At 41.8% G+C, this 22,042-nt stretch overlaps 2 protein-coding genes across 2 annotated transcripts; one reads left to right on the top strand and one right to left on the bottom strand.

Moving 5' to 3' along the window:
• Window positions 1–173: 173 nt before the first annotated feature.
• On the top strand, window positions 174–17,961 carry SNW1 (SNW domain containing 1). Its single transcript, XM_055715276.1, has 14 exons — window positions 174–211; window positions 1,200–1,353; window positions 3,786–3,947; window positions 9,195–9,290; window positions 9,382–9,488; window positions 10,336–10,440; window positions 10,533–10,602; window positions 11,274–11,339; window positions 12,582–12,698; window positions 13,050–13,191; window positions 14,921–15,017; window positions 15,826–15,943; window positions 16,948–17,111; window positions 17,190–17,961. Exons 1-14 carry the CDS (start codon window positions 198–200, stop codon window positions 17,392–17,394), a joined length of 1,617 nt encoding a protein of 538 aa, XP_055571251.1. The 5' UTR covers window positions 174–197; the 3' UTR covers window positions 17,395–17,961.
• On the bottom strand, window positions 17,894–22,030 carry SLIRP (SRA stem-loop interacting RNA binding protein). The gene is made up of 4 exons (XM_055715280.1): window positions 21,878–22,030; window positions 21,684–21,742; window positions 19,797–19,904; window positions 17,894–18,018 (listed from the first exon to the last, which is right to left on the bottom strand). Exons 1-4 carry the CDS (start codon window positions 21,966–21,968, stop codon window positions 17,959–17,961), a joined length of 318 nt encoding a protein of 105 aa, XP_055571255.1. The 5' UTR covers window positions 21,969–22,030; the 3' UTR covers window positions 17,894–17,958.
• Between the last annotated feature and the right edge of the window lie 12 nt (window positions 22,031–22,042).

Genomic DNA, 22,042 nt, shown 5'->3' with positions numbered 1-22,042 from the left:
CGCCCCTGAGCGCCGCCTGGGCGGGAAAACGACATCTCCCATGATGGCTAGCGGCCCGCCCGGCCGCAGCGCGCCCGCGGTGACGTCATCCCGACTACAACTCCCAGAGACGCGCGGCGGGGCGTGGCGCATGCGCGCGGCTGCCACCCCTCCGGCCCCCGCGGCCCCGCTGCCGAGAAGACGACGAAGGCGGCAAGATGGCGCTCACCAGGTGGGTCGGGTAGGCCCCGTCCGGCTGGCCGCGCTCCCCCGGCCTCCCTGCGGTTTCCCGGCCGCTTGCGAGAGGCTCCGACCGGCGAAGGAGGCCGTGCTGCAGGGCCGCGGCTTCTCCCGGGCAGCGGGCCCGCCGGGCAGGCAGGAGGCCCGGCCGCGGCTGGAGGGAGGGCGGTGAGGGCCGGGGCGGGGGGGCGGGGGGCTGCCCTGCCCTGCCCTGCCCTGCCCTGCCCTGCCCTGGCGGGAGGGGGGGTTGGTTCAGGGTGCTGTTAGTTGAGGGCTCTGCCTCCTAAGCGTGTTTTCTGTGGGAGGAAGGAGCTGCCCCTGCTCGGCTGGACGTGATCGGTTCCAGGGGGGTTTTGTCAGGGTTTCCTTAACCGTGAGTGAGGGCGAGAGGTCTTTGTTGTGAGTTACCGGGCCTCTCGCAGGGATCAGGAGTGCAGCTCTGGAATGCCAGCTTTCTCGGAGGTGGACACTTGCTTAATAAAAGTGTAAAAGAGCTCCACAGTCTAGACGAGCTAGAAAAGGGGAAGTCACGAAATTGGGGTTCGACTTCTGGGCTTTGGCTGGGAGGTATGTGACGTTAGGGGGGAGGTCGGACAAGTGGAGTATTTTCTGTTTCTACTCTGTAGTGGTGGAAAGAATACACAGTGGGATGTGACCCTCCTGTTGGAGAATGGGCATTGTCACTGTCCTGTTCAAACATGATGTGAATGTGGATGAATTTACCGTCAGTTTTCATAGGAAACTTCCAAAATGCTGAGAAAACACACATTGCTTTTCCCTCTATAACTTCAGAAGTTATTGCCCTCAGGTTTATGAATGTAGTACTCGCGTTTCATAAATTTCTTTCTTAATCTGTATGAAGTGTAAAGAAAGTAATAATATAGTTATGGACTCAAGCATAGTTGAGTGTCGCTGAGTGAAATGATCAGAACTAACCTTTTATGTCTTTCTGGTTTTGGTGGCTGTCTGTGGACATGCAGCTTTCTACCAGCTCCAACCCAGCTGTCTCAAGATCAGCTAGAACTAGAAGAAAGAGCAAGAGCTCAAAGATCTAGGCAGACTGCTCTGGTCTCATCACGAAGGGAACCTCCCCCATATGGTTACCGAAAAGGATGGATACCACGGGCGCTAGAGGTAGGTATTTAAATTCACACTTTAGTAGTGTGTCTGCTGATGGGAAAAAGAAGTCTATTTTCTGAAGCAGAAATAAACTCCGAGCATCTTGAGTGTAGCTCAGAATTGTGCAAAGCCTTACCACATGCACCATTTCCATCCAGACAGCTCAGTATATTCTTGGGTTGAGGGAAGATGTTGTAATTCACCAAACTGCTTCAAACGTTTGATGGTAAACAGGATAAGGATTCTTCCATTCAGAGGTTGTTGTGTTGTAACATGGAAATGGTCTTTTCAGTTTACAGTCTGCGAATGCAGGGTTTCTCTGAGAGAGACATCTATATTTTTTCTCAGTCGTTACTTGTTAAATGAACATTCCGGATTATAACTTGAAGAAGTGAACATGTGTATGTCAGAGAAGAGAGTGCTCAGGTGTATTCTGTTCTTAGCATAATAAATAGCTGCTATTGGGGGAGGTTGTTAGGCTTGGAAGGAAACTTAATTTGTTAGATACTCATTGATAAGTGCGTTACTGGCAGAAGGGTTTTGGACAGTGCTGTGTGTATTTAGCCGTAATCCTTGACACTTTAATTTTAATTGGCAATGATAAAAGGTAGAAGGGTAAATACAGATCTGTAGCTCTGATTACAAACCTGTTTTAGTACAGCTTCTCACTGTGAGCCACAAAAGCTTGCAGATTTTGAAATGGCACTTAACATCTGAGACTTTCTTTGAGTCATGAGCCAGTGCTCTTGGGACAAAGCGTGCTGTTGAGGTTTTGATACAGTATTTCATGTGTGATCCTGCCTTGTTCTAAATACCATAATTTCATGAACTAGTAACAGCCTTGCCCTCATTTATGTTTAAGTCCCATTTATGTAAAGATGGATCCAACACTACCCTGGTGATTCTTTAGTGCTAGGTAAGGTGACTTCAAATAGCAGTTCCAGTGGTTCTCTAGAAGAAAACGTTTTTGTATGGGTTCAGTATTAATAAAGTTTATGATGTTAAAAGTTATACCTTTGTTATATCCAGTATAGGGTTTCCTCCCTACACTGTTGATGACTAAGTTAGTATTCTAGTGCTTATTCTTTCTGAGCGTTAGTAAAAGAACTTCTTAACAGGTGATGGAAGGTTTTCAAAGTTTCCAGCATCACTGAGCCATAAAGTGATGCACATTTCCAAAAGACTGATAAGGACTCCTTTCTGCCTCAAACAAATGCAAATTCTTCAAGAGCAGTAAATTCTTCCAAAGCATAACTGTTGTCCAGTGATGCTGGAATTCCATTGTTAGAAGAACCAAGATTGTTCTTAATAGATCACTTCATAGTTATGCAAAAAATTTTGAGGAATGACTGACTTTTGTTCTGGCTAATACTTCAGCATGATTCTGTAACTAATTGTTGAATGCAGGTCATGCAGTGGAAGACTTTAAATAATGGAAGCAGTATTTCAGTGAGCGCTTAAAGATGGTGTAAGCATGTTCTTTTTTAGAAGGAAGTGTTCTGCTCGTTCATGCCAGCCTCACTCCACGCCCTCTTTGCAGTGGTGTTAACTATTTGGTCATGTGGTGAGCGTGGAGGGAGATCAGTCTACCCAGGACACCCATTATTCTTCTTTGATCTGGTTCGTTATCAGACCCCATGTAAGCAGTGCCATTGCAACAGGGGGAGGGGGAGATGCTTATGCTGCTTTAAGCAACTGCTTTCTCTGAAGAGTTGCATTTGAAACTGTAGCCTGATGCTGGTTTATCAATCATACAGATTCTGTGTGCATCTTCGGTGTTACTGAGACTAGTTACTGGTCTGATTTAAGAGGGCTTTTCGTTATCTGCTCATTAAATGCTTTTACAGCAACATGTTGAATGAGAGAGGAAGTACCTCTGTTGGGTGTTGGCCCAGTTTTCAGTATATTCACGTGTTGAAGTAAGGAAACAGGATAGCTTGCTATCTGTACCATTGTAAACCTATGAGCTACAGTTTTTGAAAGGAATTGAAAGCTTTTTCTTCATTATGGTATGAAAAGCAACGAATAACGAGTAGAAATTTTCATCAAAAAATGCTGTGCTTGTAATTTTAGTTTTTCCACAGTTGCTTTATTGCAGAAGGTAAATTTTGGGGGTTCTAATTAATAATTTGCATATGAATTAAATACTTAATCATGTATTGTCTGTAGCATAGTAGTGCTTGCACATTCGTCGGTGATAAGGGCTCTTGCTCTGTGCAGGGAGTAAGTGCTGCAAGATGTCTATGCACTTCAGTGTCTTTTAATAAGTGTAAGTTCTATAGCCCATTGCTGTCTTACCCAGCTAAAACAGTAAAGTTACTGGAGCATTCTGGCCATGTTTGATTTGGTTAAAATCAATCCACTCTTCTCATTCCATTTCCCACCCTTGCAAATGTTTATACCATGTTTTTGTCTTTCAGTCATTCACTACTTTTTCTTTTATGCAGGATTTTGGAGATGGAGGTGCTTTCCCAGAAATTCATGTGGCCCAATATCCATTGGATATGGGCCGAAAGAAGAAAATGTCCAATGCTTTGGCTGTTCAGGTGGATGCAGAAGGAAAAATAAAATACGATGCAATTGCTCGACAAGGACAATCAAAGGACAAGGTAATATTTCTTCAAATATGTAGACTGGCATGTACACCTGGAAAAGTAAGTATATGCAGTGTGTACATACAAAACTCACTGGTCTGGCATTAGCCAAATGGATTGTGTCCTGTTTCCTTAAAGTTTAAGAACTGAAAGTGTCAGACAAACATGAACATTTTGACTGGGATCACTGTGTGATCTTCTCTGTTATGTAATTAAAAGCTGAGGCAAAAATAGTGAGTCTACACAAAACTTACTTGATAGCTTAGCAGCTTTTGTTAGAGAGCTTTCCGGTGAAGGCAAGAAACTGAAAACAGGCCTGATTACAGGCAGCCTTATTTCAGTGTGTAGAAAGAGGGAGCAAAAAAAAAAAAGTCAAAACACAGTTCAGCTTTCAGAATACTACACCTTGAGCCTTACTAAGTTAACATTTGACTCTCTTGGCTGTTTTCAATATTGTTGGGTGCTTTTTTTTCCTCTCTTCAGTTGCCCCAGAAAGTATTGCCAGTGCTTATACTCCAAAATTTTTGTGCTGAGTTCAGTGATGGCAAGATTCTCACTGAATTTAATGGGAACCAACTTCAGTTTCCTGTGTACAGCAGCCTTTCTAAAACCAGATGACACCTTATGTTGACATCCTAACTAGTATTGAGGAGATCAGATACTTGGGTCTCCTAAGTCCACATTGAGGACTATTTGCATGTGCTTTTTCAAATGTAACAAAATGGACTACATGGAAACCTTAATTCACTTAAGCAAGTTTTGGAGACTGGAAAATTGCTGAGGCATGACCAAATGTATGACCAGCTGCTTGTTACAGCAAGCATCTCCTGTAAAGGATAGGGTAATCCGAAGAATATCTTAGAAAAGGGTTAACTACATGGGGTGTTTTACCTAATAGTTATGAGTAGTTGTTTTCAAAATAATTTGACTTCTCCTGCTGTAATGTAGTGTCATGGTTTAACCCCAGCTGGCAATGAAGCACCACACAGCTGCTTGCTCACTCACCCCTGCAGTGGGATGGGGGAGAGGATCATGAAGACTAGAAGTGGGAAAACTTGTGGGCTGACATGAAGACAGTTTAATGGGTAAAGCAAAAGCTGTGCACGCAAGCAGGGCGAAACAAAGAATTGATTCACCACTTCCCATTGGCAGGCAGGTGTCCAGCCATCTCCAGGAAAGCAGGACTCCATCATGTTACTCGGGAAGACAAACTCCGTAACTCTGAACATGCCCTCTTCCTTCTTATTCCCCCAGTTTACATACTAAGCATGATGTTCTATGGTATGGAATATCCCTTTGGCCACTTCGGGTCAGCTGTCCTGGCTCTGTCCCCTCCCAGTTTCTTGTGCACCTGCCCAGTTGGCAGAGCGTGGGGAACTGAGAAGTCCTTCACTTAGGGTAAGCACTGCTTAGCAACAACTAGAACGTCAGTGTGTTACCAACATTATTTTCATACTAAATCCAAAACACAACACTGTACTAGCTACTAGGAAGAAAATTAATTCTGTGCCAGCCAAACCCAGGATATTTAGAATGCCTTAAAGCTTATGGATGTGTAATATGCCCAATGTCAGAAAGGTGGTATATCCTCATCCTGTGCATCGTGTTACTGCAGTACTTCTGGAAAAAAAAAGTTACTTCAGTAGAGACTCTGTTGTCATGTGGTAGAATGTAGTCAGACTCAACAGAAACCACAACAGTAGCAATATTTTCATTGAGAAGACTATCAGTGGGCTTCCATTAGACTTTATGTAGTGTCTTGAATTATTTGTCAAGAAGAAGGTACTGAAATATTAATTACACTTAAAAGAATTCTGTGACAAAATATTTAGTACTGATACTAAATGCTTGATACAAAATAGAAATTTGTCTTACCCCAAAGCATAAAAAATAATTTGGAGCAGATCAGTAGACAAGAAGTAGACATACTGATTTTGGAGAAGCTGTAGGACAAATAAGAAACAAAAAAAAAATTTAAATGAGAGTTTAACTACACTAATTTACAACTTGCCAGGTATGTCTTTACTTACTGTGGGATCAGATTTAGCTTTCTTATAATAGAACGTTCAGATAGGCATCTAAGTATATTTGGAGAAGAACTAGAAGAGATAGTAGGCTTTAGGCAAGAATTTTCCATATGGCATCTATAAAAAAGTACTAATATTCTCATGTATGCTCATGTGTGGCTCCTTCATAAGCCATACGTACATGATGGAAGAGATGTGTGGTTTTTCCAAAACTGAGGTCTGTAGAACTGGAATTAGGGTTTCATAACGCTAAGCTCTGCCTTATGGGTCAGCTTGAATCTGAGTGCATCCAGCTGGCTTTAAATGCTGAGATTAAAGATTGAGTATGTGATTCAAGGGGGAGTAAAAGTGGGGGAAAGTTAGGTACTGGAAAAAAATTCCGCTGGAAGTAGCAGAACTACTTTTTCTTGATTTGTATTGCAGGAGATGTATTGGCACAGATGTCATAGGGAGTAGCTCTTCAGTGATCTGTGTTGAGTTGAATAATGTGGAATATTTTCTGTAAGAGAATTTCTGATAGTACAGTGTCAGTAGGATTACATACAGAAATTTCATTATCCTGAGAGCTGCAGTCATAATTCAAATACTTCTCCAATCTTAATACTTAAGAGAAACAGATACTTAGCAGCCTGCCAGAAATGAGATGGAGTTTCTGATCCTATTCGCTGAACTTTGGTTTGGTCTAGGTTAAGAAGCAAATTTTGCTTTTGTTACAGCTTATGGATTTTTTGGAAGTTGAATTTAGTATTCCGCCACCTTGTAGAGGCAGCACTCCCATCACCTAGACCCTGTCTCTGGATGGCTTGTCAGCAGTTTCTACTATTGCAGTGGTTCATCTCTCTTGCATCTGTTCCCTTACATAGTTGCTTCAGAGAATTTTCCTTGAAAAATGCAGACATAAATGAGAGAGTCTGACAAGCCTCCTGTCTGGGGCTGGCAGAAAGTCTCCTAGACGTGAAATGCTGGATAACGTTGATGAACCTGGACGCGTGACCTTATAGATCCAAGGGTAGAGTTCCGTCTGGTTGTCCAGATGAAGGATTTCCAGCATTAGCTGTGTGGTTAGCTCTTGTGCTGCTATAGATTCTTCCCGTACTTTCTCTACTCACATTACTAAAAGCCAGGCTACAATAATGCATCAATATTGATATATTTTGGTGAGACTGATGCTCTGTCTCCTTATTAGGAAAATAAGGACATATAATTGTTTCCTGAGTTTTTATTAAGACAGAAGAGAGCGAAATCAAGGAGGGGAACTATTATGTCCATTACTTTTTTTCTGGCAAGTGCAGGGGTCGGATTTCTTGGTGACCCAAGGCTGTGGCTTAGAAGTTAAAGGAGGAAAAAAAGAACCACAAATCTTTCCTACAGTTGTTTTCTCAAGAATTTTGGTTATTTATTTGCCTTTGTGGTAGAATTTGGTTTGATGACTTATTGTCAGGTTTTTTTTTCTCTGGTGTATGTGCCAGGCTTACAACCACATAATTTGTAGAAACCATTCTTTGATGAGGAAGGAATTCATCCTGCAATGCTCGATGGTAGCTTCTTGATTTACATGCTGCTCTGGATATACAGAATAAAATATGTTGAGGGGAGGGATTTATATGTTACAAACTAAGAAATTTCTGTCAAGACATCTGCGGCTGTTGGGTGTCTTGTGAAACTCTGAATGTGATTGATGTCTAAATTCTACCATGAGCTACAGTATATTATAAAAGTACTTAAGTAAAAATGTTTTTTCTGATGACAGTGGCACACAGACTTCTAATTGCTGCCTGTTAAGGCTGCCCCAGCCAGAAAGGGAATCATGTAGCTGTCCCAAAAATTGAGCATTTTGTTTCTGCCTGGGAGATTCTGCTTTTCAGTAGCAATCAAAATGAAATATCTGAAACACAGGCTGATGCTTCCTCTTAAATTTTGTAGATGAAAAATGTTAGTGGGTGGGCATACTACAATATCGAACAATCTGAGTCTCTGCTTTAATCTTGGATTAATAAAATGTCTCAGTATTACTGTTAAAATAAGGTAAATATGTAGAAAAACAACACAGTGCAACATCTTTATCTGCCTATCTCCTCTAAAAAGGACTCCAGTTAGAACATGCAACTCTATCAAGTTTTTGATGGAGACAAATTTTTTTGTATTTTCAGGCTAGTTTAATCTATATATTAGCTTGCCATTTGCATGCAATACTTTAGGGTTTAAATAGTTCATGTAGTTCATTTGTATCTTGGTGTACTGTAGTTCTTAGAGCACCTCTTAGACTCTTTTTTTATTTTCTTTTTTTTGTCTTCTGAGATACTCGCAGCTCTTTTGGCGTACTTTGTTCTTCATGCAGCAAGACAGTTGTCCTTGGTTAATTACCTTAGAGGAACACTGCTCTTCAGATGTCCTTCATTCAGCATCTGAGAAGCTAGGATATTTTTTATACTAATTCAGAGGTTTAAAATTTTAGGAGTGAAGGCTGAGAAGCGGTAAATGGCTCTTGTGTGACAAATTAATGCTGAGGGTAATAGGTCAGTTTCGTAGTTGGACATGCACTTTATAATGAACTTGAAATAATAGCTGTAATGACTTTTAACCCTTTGAACTAAGACTTTCTGATGTTATTTTGTTGAACAATTGTGAAGCATTAATGCAATACAATAAATTTTTCCCTGTAGTCATCTAATGGTGTTCTTTGCCTATATTTAAAATCGGAGCTTAAAGTTACTGACAGCTAGCTGCATGTTGTATGAAGACTGAAGTACATACGTAACAGAAAGCATCAAGAACAGATTTCTGAAACATTTACTTTTTTCAAGAAAACCGCAAGCATAATGAAATGAAAAAAATCTAGATGTTGAAAAAGACTTGTATCAATTTCTTAAGTAATCCATGAAAACAAAAGTACAAATGTAGATATTTTTTTTGTTGGTCTGTCTTGGGGACCCTGAAAAAGGAAAAGAATATGAAAGGGAAGTAGGAAACTAGCATCTAATCCCAACTCTGAGAGTGATTAACATCATATTTTATCAAATTGCTTCTTTTCTTCAATTACTCCATCTGTAAATTGGGGTCCCAGGTATATCCTTGTTCTGTGGGAGTCATTGAAGAATATGTAATTGTAATGCATTTAGAATTGTATACAAGTTTTAATTAGTACCTGAAGTGTAATCTAAGCCTGAAATGTTTCCTTTGATATATGTACAGTTATTCCTGTTTGCCAGCACTAATAAAATAAAATGTTTTCCAGGTTATTTACAGCAAATACACAGATCTTGTGCCAAAAGAGGTCATGAATGTGGATGATCCTGAACTGCAAAGACCAGACGAGGAGGCAATCAGAGAGGTATTTTATGCACTGATGTGCATAGCTATTGGTGGCATATTGTATGGTTTGCGTATATGATGAATGCACACTGTGGTATTTTTGTCTTCAGATAACAGAGAAAACAAGAGCAGCCTTGGAGAAATCAGTTTCCCAAAAAGTTGCAGCAGCAATGCCAGTTCGAGCAGCTGACAAACTGGCTCCTGCACAGTACATTCGGTATGTAGCACTGTGTGTGTGTACATGTAAGATGTGGTTACATATAAAATTGATTAAAATTGGGATATTCCTTGAATTTCTGAGAACAGAAATTGCTCTTGAATTCTGTTTTCCTGGAAGTAATATGAAACTGGCTTGCGTATTTTGAATTTATCCACTGATGACAAGCTAATTTGAAGTGGGTTGAAATACGCCTTAACATGTCATGAGTTGTGGCATTTTGTGGAGGGGTTATTGTTCTAGCAACAAAATACAGATTTGTCAGGGGCCACTAGTAATAATGCTGCCCTAAAAATAGTCTTTACTGGGAGTTTCAAGCCAAGGCAAGGCATGTAACAAAGTTCTTCCCTTATAAAAAATGAGCAGCTAGAAAGAATTGGGATTACTAGGAGGCTGAACCCCATTTTATGATGATTTTCTGCTGTAAATGCAGAAAAATTCCATGGCAGGGTTAGACTTGGCCTGAGGTGAATTCTGAAAAAAGTATGTGAAGAGGTTCTTAATAACCAGTAAGTAGTCACCAGGGATTCACAGACATAGGTAAAGAGTATTGGGACATGCTTAGTGTACTCTATTAGTTTGTTTCTTCTACTTCAGAATCTAGGTTAAAATAGGAGAATGTCGCCCTGGGAAGATATATTCTGTCTGGTGTCATTGAGTCTCTACATTCAGTAGAGTATCTTCTGTGCAGTTACCTGCTCATGGTGTTCACAGTGGAAAAGTCTTAAACTGGCGTAGATAAAATGAAAATGCAGCTGGAGCAGTGCACTGAGTAAAAATGGAGCTGGGCAAGGAATATCTAGCAGTTTGCAGAGAGAGAACTGAGCAATCTGATTGTTTTATTCAGGTACACACCCTCTCAGCAAGGTGTTGCCTTCAACTCTGGAGCAAAACAGAGAGTTATTCGGATGGTGGAAATGCAGAAGGACCCTATGGAGCCTCCAAGATTCAAGTAATTTCAAAACTTTTTCATGGCAAATACAAGATTCTGAGGTGTATTTCCATAAAATGTGCTGATTAGTAATTGTTTTCTTAATTGTTCAGAATTAACAAGAAGATTCCACGTGGGCCACCTTCTCCTCCAGCACCTGTAATGCACTCTCCTAGCAGAAAGGTATGAAATGCCATAGCTGTTCAGAGTTTTGAATTCTAGATGTATTCACAAGTTCTAATTTGATCTCGTTCATTTCTGTGCACCTTCCACTTACTGCTCTTTTGATGTGATGTTAAGTTATAAACTTGGTGCCCAGTGCAGTCTTTTTGGCTTTTTCCTATGTACCTTGTCAAAAGTTGAATAGATTTCTCATTTTATGCAGGGCTGTGTTGTTGGATTTATTCATGGCATGGATGAGTTGACTGAGGCTTTAGCCTTGGTACGCTGGTGCTGCTTTTAGACAACAACTATTAAGCTAATCCATAATGATGCTAATTTGTGTTACTAAGCATTAGCTCCTTCTGAGAGATGAGTGGAGGGGTGGTTCATCAGTTTCCTACAACTTGAACTGCTATTAAATGTGCAAAAATTAACAAGCCGGCTGTGAGTTCCGGTCTGTGTGAAAGAAGTTTTAAGAGGATGGCTGAAAAGCTGTTGTGACTTCATTCAATGTCGGCAAAGGTGCAGTGCGGAAATTAACATCTTATTGCTGCTGAGAAGAGTCGAGGGTTTTTTTGTAGTGGTGGCCTGAACTTTGAACTTTTAATTTATTTCAGAAGTTTCAGAGAAAGAAAACAGTATTTCCTTTTGCTGTAACTCTAAAGATTACTTTGCTTCTTTTCTTAAATCAGATGACTGTGAAAGAGCAGCAAGAGTGGAAAATTCCTCCGTGCATTTCAAACTGGAAAAATGCAAAGGTAATTAGGTTGTCATAAATTCATCTTTCTAATGTTGCACCCTGCTGGGAGACTTCTGTAAATGATTTAAGCTTGAATAGTACTGGTTTTAAACCTCTATAGGTTTAGGTAAACTGGTTGCTTCCAGCGTGGAGAACACATGATTTTACAACTTGTTTTTTCTGTTTGGCATATAAAGGGTTGTCAAACTGACAGGACTATAAAACTGAGAAAGAATGTGTTACTTCATGGCAGAGATTATGCATTCAGAGAGGAAAAGATGGCATTAGTTAAAATCTCCATAATAGTGCAGTGTGTGAAGTCTGAAACCAAAGTCTCTGGAGCTTGCAAAGTGAAGTCATCTAAACTGAAAAAGGAAAGGGTAATTCACAGAGAACCGAGCGTGTTTCTTTTTAATACTGCAGTCCAGATTTCTGGAAAGTTCTCCTTGTTGCATTCTTTCACTAGTTAGTTTTCATCACTGGTTAGCTATTTTTACTCCTTGTTTGCATAGGTATGTCCTGTCCCTTTGATTTTTATCAGCCAGTAAGTTTATGTTCAGAGAGAAAGGAGTATTTATAATTTGCTGCAGTAATTGGTCTAAGAGGCAGCCTCTTCAAATGGAGGAAGGAAAAGCTGCATGTTTGGATGGGTTTTTTTCTACCCCAACACAGCTGTATAACTGGGACTGATGCTAATCAGTAGATCAAATTTTAGGTTACAGATGCTAAAACCAAAGCAAAAATTTTGTAGAGTTCACTAAAGAATCTTAAAATATCATCTATAAATAATGATAGGTTTCAGCTTTTGAAAGCAAAATCGGCGTTCAGTGTCTCTTACTTTTGCTGGTGGCCTTGCCCCTTACTTTCTCATTTTGAATCGGCTAACCTCTTAACAGGTATGAAAACAGTTTAGGGAAAACAGTTTTTAGGCACAAGTGGTAAAACAGACTGGGAAAGCTATTATCTGTAGTTCTTAATACAAAGCAGAGTGGTCCTCATCAATCAAAAACTGTCATTCGTAGTAAGATGTAACTTGAAGGGAAATTGTGACACAGATTTGGGGAGAGTGTGGAATTGGAGCAAAGCTTATTACTACCTGCCATAAATTTGAAGTACATATAAAGGAGGGCCATCGGGGTGTATTAATGATGGGCTGTAAGTTCTGTGTGTGTTCTTGTTTTCTTACGCAATAAATGTAGCAATGTTCATTATTACAAACAATGTTAGTTTCTGTGGTTAACTGCCTTCGTTTTCTCTGTAGGGTTACACCATTCCATTAGATAAGCGCCTGGCTGCAGATGGCAGAGGATTGCAGACTGTTCATATTAATGAAAATTTTGCCAAGCTTGCTGAGGCTCTCTATATAGCTGACAGAAAGGTCAGGTGGTTGTCTAAACTATTTTGTTTCATGTGGTTTTACCTTCTTTTGCTTATTTCCTTGGGAAAATCAACAATGAATAGGGTATAGCTTTTTGATTTGTCTTGCTTCTTGACTAACATAAGACGTAAGGTCTTACTCCCACTATCTTCGAATCCGTGGCTCAGTGTGGGCTAAATTATTGGCGGTGATGGGTCTCGTTTCTCTCAGCTCTACATGCTGTGGTTGTCTGGCTTTGAACTTTCTTTTTGTGGCTTGATTCCTGCCCTGTTTACTGAGTAACTCCAGGACAGAAGATCTGCTTGTATCCCAGGTGCTAGCTTTCTTTTTAACTGTGTTTTATGTGTGCAGGCTCGTGAGGCAGTAGAGATGCGTGCCCAGGTGGAGAGGAAGATGGCTCAGAAAGAAAAGGAGAAACATGAGGAAAAGCTCCGAGAAATGGCTCAGAAAGCCAGAGAGAGAAGAGCTGGGATCAAAACCCATGTTGAAAAAGGTACGTTTCTTTGTTTTTAAGATGCTATGGGGTTTTTTTAGCACTCTCTGAAGTATGGGTTTGGAGAAATAACCTGAGAACTTAAAATACCTAAATATCAACTGTAATTTCTAAGCATGACGTCTGTTCTTCATGTCTTTACTTGATCAGCTAGTGAATTAGTTTAATTCACTGGCTGGTTTGATGGGATCTGGATTTGAACCTCACAGTAGTTTGTGTATGCAGATTTAGGACGCTGTTGAGAATTTCAGAGTTGTTAATAATCAGTGAAAGGAATGGCTTTCGTGGACTGTTATAAATGAATTAATATATTATGTTTTTATAATAGGCTTGTTGCAGATGAAGAGTGACTTTGTTTACAAGAATTAAATCATCTTGTTAAGTTTTCAGAGATGGTAAATGCAATATTCTGTCTCTTGTACTGTTATAACTGGTCTTGCAGAACTGTAGTTCTGTTGGCCTCAAGGCCCAAGACCTGCTAACTTAACTAAATCATACCATTGTGATAAGTGTTATATTTTGAACTAAATGACACTTCAGAGATCAAGACGCTGAACTTACAGAGCAGTTACCATCTCTCTAAAAGCTGGAGGGATATGGTCATACGGTGCCAAATGCTGTAGCTGGGATGGCCTAACCTGTTGCCAGCAGGCTGGGGACTGGCTGGCTGGAGAGCCACTCTGTTGAAAAGGACCTGGGAGCCCTGGTGGACAATCCACTAAACACAAGCCGGCAGTGTGCCCTGGCAGCAATAATGCCAAGGGCATACTAAGCTGCATCTGCAGGTGTAACCAGTAGGTCAAGGGAAGTAATCAGTTCCTTTTACTGGTGACCAGTTAAGACTGTGTCTGGAATACTGTGTCCGGTTATGGACCCCCAGGTACAAGACTGATAGTGGTAAAAAACTGGAGAGGGTTCAGTGGAGGGCCATCAAAATGGTTCAAGGGGCCAGAGTATCTGCCTCATCAGGAGATGCCGAGGAAGGAAGCTTGTTCTGCCAGGAGATGTGGCTTTAGGGGACACTTTAGGGACTCGGGAGCTTTCCTGACTCTACAAGGGGATCGTTAGAGCTCTTCACTAAGCTGTACAGTGGGAGAATGAGACAGTGGTCAAAAATTAAACCAGGAGGTTCCAATTACGTGTGTGGAGAAAAATGTTCACCATGAGGACGAGCAGCAGTGAAAAGGCTGCCCAGGGAGGGTGGAGATCTCTGTCCATGGAGGTTTTCCCCACCTGAGTGGACAAAGCCCTGAACAACCTGGTTTGAATTCAGCATTGATCCTGCTTTCAGCAGGAGGTTGAACTAGAGACTCTCTTCCAACCTGAGTGATTCTCTGATACTGAGTGTTCTTCAAAGCACTTAGATGCCTGTGTGTTTGAACAGTATTTTTACACTTCAGAGATAGAAGTATGATAATGATGATCTGTAGGTGTTTTAGGATGTTAACTTCTAGATGGACAAGTATTCTAAGCTCTTGAAAGTTGAGACAATGTAGTTACTGGCTGTGTCTGCTTTATCTGTCTTGTCAAGGACAGTTAATCGCTTGTGGCACAAGAAGGCTGTGGTTTTCCATGTGTTCTGTTTGTTTAAAGTGTAACATTTTAAACAGTGCTAAGGGTCACATCTCTTCTGTAAAACACTGAATTGAATCACTGTGCCACTGTCTGTGGCATAGTTAATTCAAACTTCAACTATTTGTCTATAATGAGCAATCTTGCATTTGTTCAGAGGATGGAGAAGCTAGAGAAAGAGATGAAATTAGACATGACCGACGCAAAGAGAGACAGCATGACAGAAATCTTTCCAGGGCAGCCCCTGACAAAAGGTGAGTCACAAAGGAAAGCTGCTTTATTCCTCCACTGGCGCCGGCTTGCCCACCAGGGAAGCTGTTACACGGAGCTTCCTCTTGCTTGATAGGAGTGCCTGAACGTTACTTTGGGGAGATACTGGTATGAAGCACTGTTCATTCATTGCATGCAATGGTGTTACTGTGCTAGCGTGTTGCTGTACTCGTCTACATTTAGAATTTTCCAGATGAAAGGAGGAGGGGGCACTGCTGGCTTCGGGTAGGTTTTCCTGTAGCAGAACTTCAGTATATTGAGATTTAATTAATATGTTGACCGCAAAGGTTGAAACCTGGATCCTGTAACTTCAGTGAGACCAGAGTATCATTAGTGGCTTTGTTTCTTGAAGCTGTTCATTTGAAGGAAGCTTGGATTTGTGAGTGTAGGCTGAAGTATCTTGTTTGCCCAAGCTAGTGAGATTTCTGAGCACAAGTGGTTTCTGGAGGCTTAAAATCTCTAATATCTTAAAATTAGATTGCTTTGCCTTCCCAGAATATAATTACACTGGTTCTTGCAAAAAATAAATATGACATTTTAGACTAAGTCAGCTTGATATAAATTGCAGATAGTGGAAAGCAAATTTAAATGTCATGCCCAGCTGAACATAACTTTCCCAAATGTTTCCTTTGCCAGGAGACAAATTTTAAATGTTACCTAGTAAGGAAGGGCAACAGTCAAAATCTGGCTCCTGAGGCAAAGATTTAGCAACTAATACAGGATCAGGTTGCAGCTGAGCATGTCAACAAATACGGTTTACTGACCTAATAAAACTTAACATTTTTAATTCAGGTCAAAGCTGCAGAGAAATGAGAACAGAGATATCAGTGAAGTTATTGCCCTGGGGGTGCCCAACCCCAGGCCATCCAATGAAATCCAGTATGACCAGAGGCTGTTCAACCAGAGCAAGGTAAAAATACCTTTTCACATCTGTGTAGCTTTCTGTGAGAGCATGCTCATCCTTCCTTAGTGTGTATGGCTAGAATACTGAAGGGACCCTGTTTGCGTGGTTGGTGTGGATATACTTTGAAAGAAGTCTCTACACAACTGGTCAGAAAACTATTGATCTCCTTTATCCATAGCTGATGCAAAAAAAATGGAATATTCTGAATGTGTAAGTGGATTAAAGTGTTTTTGTTGTGGTTTTCCTCATTGGGGTGCGGGGAGAAAAAAGCTATTTTGCCTTCAAGCTGCAGTGACCTCCTTTTCTTCTTGTGTATGAATGTACTGACTGAATAAGGGAAATCTGCTCAGAGAGAGAAGCAAGTAAATACTTTCTATTCCCATTATTGCTTATGTTAAAAATCCTTCTGAAGATATAAATAGTTAACAGCAACATTTATATTCCCTGAGCTTCATACTGTTCAGAGATGAAAAAGTAGATTAGGCTTCAGAAAGTCCCTGAATAGATCTGCAGTTCGTCAGTCGTTCTTTTTCACATATCCAGTGAAAGACTTGCAGGCAGAAGGGAAAGCTGATGAACCAAAAGTGAACGAGCAGGCGCTTCTACTTTCAGAGTTTACATAAGCCTCTATGTGATTTGGATCAATCAGCTTAAATCATGTTTTCCAGAAATTCTGAGTAATACACATTTTTGTAGGGTTGTACTTGGCTATTATAGACAGCTGCACTTGCAGGGCAGACTGAAATGATCCGTTATTCTGAAACATTAGTGGCCTGTAATCCTTCCTCTTGCTCTCTGGGAGAGCAGAAGTGGCCCTGACTGAGGCTTGCAGTGATTGTGTCACATCCTCCGGACTTGACCCCAGATCCAGAACCGCTTATATCCTAATGAAGTGCTTAAATGACACAATACCGTCTTTTGTGTATCTGTGACACCATCAGTGTATCCTGATGTTAAAACAAATGAGCTGAAATTGTGCAGACTCACTGCTGTTCTTTTCTTCTTTACAGGGTATGGACAGTGGCTTTGCTGGAGGAGAGGATGAAATTTATAATGTTTATGACCAGCCCTGGAGAAGTGGCAAGGATATGGCCCAAAACATCTACAGGCCAAGTAAAAATGTGGATAAGGACATGTACGGTGATGATTTAGAGGCTCGAATAAAGACCAACAGGTAAGAAAATAAAGTTAAGAAACGGTCTTAATTTGTAACCAGAGTACTATCAACTGAGTATCACCTCTTCTTCTGCAGGTTTGTTCCTGACAAGGAATTTTCTAATTCGGATCGTAACACAAGAGGGAGGGGCAGAGATGGACCAGTCCAATTTGAGGAGGATCCATTTGGTTTGGACAAGTTTCTGGAAGAAGCTAAGCAACATGGTGGTTCTAAACGGCCATCAGACAGCAGCCGCCCTAAAGAACATGAGCATGAGAGCAAAAAGAGGAGGAAGGACTGAATGCCTCTGCTCGTGAGAGGTAAAGAAATGGACTAGACGCTTGGACTTCATGCAGAAGGCGTTTTTAGTATCAGAGGTGTATAGGGGGATGGCACTGTAATGCAGCAGTTCATGACTCTTGTCACAGCTCTGGTGTGGATATATACACACACTAATTCTTCTACATAGGACAGCTACCCCTGGAGAGTGGAGAAATGGTGACCACTTTGAAGCATTTCACAAGGGAATTATTCTTTAGCAGGTGTTCTGACTGTTGATTCCCTGTTGCCCAGCATCTCAGGGTAAGAATGTAGCCTCTCCCTTCAGCTTTTAGGTTTTGTAGGTAGCTAAAGCTTTTACTTCATCTGTTTGAAGCTTTCCTGCTGTATATAATTACTGTTCTATGCTGTCATGAATGCTAGGGAGTTTACGACTCAATGCTTCTTTAGTGCGTCTATACAGTTTATTTGAACAAGGAGGGGAACCAGCTTGATTCTGTTTAAAAACAAATACTCACTCATAGTTTCTCCGTAACCTTTATTTTAGTTCCTTTACATTTGGTGAAATAAAGCCTCCTTCCACCGCTCATTCACTTTGGTTCTTTCTTTGACTGCGTCTTCTATAGGGCAGCTGTTTGAGAGTAAGCTGAAAACAATGGAAATTATTTAAATTAGCTAGGAAAAAAGGTTTGATATTTTTCATTTCTGATCTTCTAAAACATTCGTATGGAAAGTGGAAGATGGGTTTATAACCGGTTCAGTTTCATGCGCCATAACCCCAAAAGCTAAGCTCCTGTTGGGAGAGCTGAATATAATTTGCACAGCAATTGCTAGTTGCATCAGCAAAACGCATCTTGAAAGCTTGGGCTTTCAAGTGGAACTAATAGAAGGTAACTGTCTAAACCTAGCCTGGAACAAAGTGGGGAAAGTGCTCCTGTATTTTGGTTCTAGAGAAGCTTGCATTTTTGAAGAAATTAAGCAAGCTAACTACTACCTACCTTCTGCTTTTTATTTTGCTATAAAGAAGTCTCTTAGCTCTTGCACCTTTTGTGTGGGTATACTCTTCAAACCCTAGGCACTTAAGTGAATGTGGCTATCGTACAGCTTCAGGAATAAGAAGCGGCAAAGTAATTTCCAAGAAATTGACACTAAATACTTATCTGTGCTGTTCCCATACTTAATTTGATAACTGCATACAGGTAAGTTTTTTTAGTTGCAGCCCAGTTCAGGAGGGATCAGCCCATTGCCTGGCTTGTCACAGTTTACAACTGAAGTTGGCAAATGACTCCTTCATTTCCCCTTCCATTTTGTAACTCTGAGGTCAGTTCTTCTTAGGAATAGGTACCAAAGTAACCACAACCAATGATGTACGAACATGTCAAGCAAAATACTTTTTATCACAGACAACATCCTGAATCCCTGAAGTCTCTTGCCAATTCATTTTACTCTTAGTACTTCCTAGCAGTGGAAGCCTCAAAATGAGAAAAGAGTTGTCAGAAAGATACTGAAGAATTCTTAGTAATTACTCAAAGATGAGAGTTGATAGTGTCTGTCATAACAGCCTCCTTGTTGCTTATGGTTTCACTCTGTACTACTGAGTGAGTAGCTAGGTCAGCCGAAGCACATGTAAGTCTACAAGAAAATCCCCTTAGTAATTTGCCTCTATTTAGCGAGCATTTTAGATGCAAGTTTCTAATGGCTTTGCGCAGCCATTGACTCACTGTCCTTTCTCCCTTACCTGTCAACACCACTGCATATTAAAGGTTTGGAAAGTGGTGGGATGGTCATTTCCATGCTCTTGTTTTGCTGCAGTGAAGCTAGATGATACAGCTGTCTGGCTCTAACTGACCAGTCAATGACAGACACCTTTGTATAGGTACTAGACCAAATGTTTAACTGATGGAGATGGCAAGTTAAAAAAAAAGCTGCACTGAAGCTAATTTAAAGTTACCTTGAACACATGAAAGTGGGCAGCTGATTTTTTCCAGTACAAAATGATGGCTGAAGAACTTTCACTAAAGCTCAAAGCTTAGCTTTACATTGTTTGTCATCTTCCCCATGCCACTCAGCATCCAAATTAGATGCTGGAATCCACCTGCACAGAAATCTCTATTACAAATAACAGCTAGTTGTATGGCAGTTCCTGAACAGTTTTACTGCATTCATATTCCTTTAGCTTAGCATAGGAAGAGGTTTTGATTTCTGGTATGTGATCTCTCTGATACCTGTATGATCTCAGACCCTAATGAATTGAAGGATGAATAAGCAAAAATATTGATTATTTAAAAAGCATACTAAGTGACAAAATGCTTAATCACACTTGGAATGAATATGGCAATATTTTGATGTTACTATGTCCAACCAAAGGCAGAATTAAAGAGCTCAAATCATTACATTACTTCAATAAAGGAATTGGCACATTACCCTGGCACCTTCAAGTATGTGGGAGTCCTGCTGAAATACATTCTGAAGGTCGCTGGGAGTTGAGAATTTAATCCAGCAATAACGTCTGTGAAAGCCTGTATCTTTATCCTAGTCAGCAGTGTAAAAAAATAAAATCCAGTTACTATAGAAAACACTCACATAGGCTATTAAAAACTTTCCATGGGTATTCAATTTGACAATTCGGAAGTTATCAGAGAAATCAGTACACCTACTATTTCAGAAGCCTTTTTCACACTTTAAGACATGTACTCTCATTGGCAGCATGCAGGGGCCTAGCAGAGGCTGTTCTGCATCCCCTTCTCTCCATTTGAGTCCAGCAATCATAAAAAAATTAAACTATAACTTAAAGACTAGAATAATGCATAGCTGGTTGCTTTAAACTGCGGTAGTTACCTACTATTAGGGCAGTCACAACAGAACTGACATTTAAATGGCTGCCTGATTTGAAAATAAGCCTGCCACAGTACTTGAAAAGCACTGAAGAAGATAAAGCAGCTGCTTAAGATACTAAGAAAAGAGGCTGCAATTCAAGATGACAAGCACTAACTGCGCTGAAAAGAAAAAAAAAGTTTAACTTTTAAGAATAATTTGGCAGTGGGAAAAGACAGTTGTCAATAGAGAGAAGATAATGCTGAAAAGCCAGATGTACCAGAGTGGCTTTTATCCCAGCTCTGATCCCCAGAGTTCACAACAGCTCTGCCGCTCTGATCATCAGGCATGACTGGCTGCGCTTCCAAACACCGGTGAAGTTTTCACACACAAGGCACTGTAGTCACACTGCCCTGTTTCAGTATCCCAGTAATGTCTTAATTAGGGTTTCTTACGCTGCTGGCAGATTTTTGTACCTCTGGCAGTTTTAAGCATTAACAAACACTCCTAAAGTAATCACTGAATCAAAACAAATAGACATGCACCAGTTAGGCTTTAATCAGTGATGGAGGCAGGTTTTCGGTAAGCTGCCAGCCTTGGCAATGAAGCAATGCATTCCGTCCTGCGCCTGAGGAATAGAGCATGGCAGGCACACACCAACGCTTGAGCATTCAGACCGTTTCAAACTATCTTTCTCCACTTCCAAACTAGTCCTCAGCTGGCAGGGAAACCATCAGCTTGCTAACTGAAGTTCAGTACACACTAATCATTGCTCCACATGGAGAAACAGGAGCAGGCAGAACCTCTACTCCTTAGCAATGACCTGCAACTTACCCGTAACAGTGGGAAAGGAACGCTTTTTTTTCTCCTTTACTTTTCTAAGAAGCTGCACTAGATAATATTATCCCTAACCTACATGCTCAGAAGATAAATAACCTAAACAGCAGAGGCATGAACAGCTGACAGCTTGGGAGCATCCTGAAATGGTAGGCTTTGTGTTAGTCCCGCGCTCCGGATGGGGTATGAACGCACAGCAGGAAAAGACTGCAGGTTCATACCCACACCTTTGCATTTGTTAGGCCAGCGAGACCAGGCACACGAACACTTTCTTGTCTGTCAAAATAAAGACAACGTGACAGAGAAGTTCAAATCACTTTTAGGTTATTTTTCCAGAAACAGCAGCACCAACAGGATCCGAGGGATGCGCTTTTCTGAAGCTCTTTCAAAGCCAGTGGCAAGCAGGAGGCCTCAGCGAGGCCTGCAGGAGGCCCGCAGCTCACGGACAGGGGAGGCACCCGCCGGGGTGAGGAGCCACCAGGGGGCGCTCCCAGCGCCCGCTCCGAGCGCCGGGTGGGCTGCAGGCCGCGGCGCGGCCGGAGCAGCGGAGCCGCCTCCGGGGCCGGGCCCACCCTGCGGGACGGGAACCCGCCGGCCGCTCTTCCTCGCTTTACCGAGAAGCCACGAACAGCAGCCCGGAGAGAACGCCTGGGTACTCACAAACGGCAGCTGGCACCTCTGCACCGACCCGAACTGGGAGAAGTACTCCTTCAGCTCCTCTGTGGGGGAAACGCGCGCTGGGTTACACGGGCCCGGCACCCCCGCGGCCCCACGGCCTGTGCCGGCACACGCGGCGGGGCCGCCTCCCTGCCTCCCTCCCACCGGCGGGGGCGAGGCGGGTGGCGCTGACTCACTGTGCGACACCGTCCAGGGAACATCAGTCACGAAGAGATCGAACAGCCTCCGGGAGCGGCGCACCACCCCCACGGCGCTGGCCGCCGCCATCTTGGGAGCCGCAGCGGAAGGGGGCGCCCGGCCCGGCCCGCCCCGGCAGTGAGTGGCGCCGCCCGTCGCGGCCT

This window comes from Falco cherrug, chromosome 7 (genome assembly GCF_023634085.1).
Source record: "Falco cherrug isolate bFalChe1 chromosome 7, bFalChe1.pri, whole genome shotgun sequence".
Lineage (NCBI taxonomy): Eukaryota > Metazoa > Chordata > Aves > Falconiformes > Falconidae > Falco > Falco cherrug.
The sequence above is the reverse complement of the archived record's forward strand: the minus strand, read 5'-3'. Positions and strand labels throughout refer to the sequence as shown.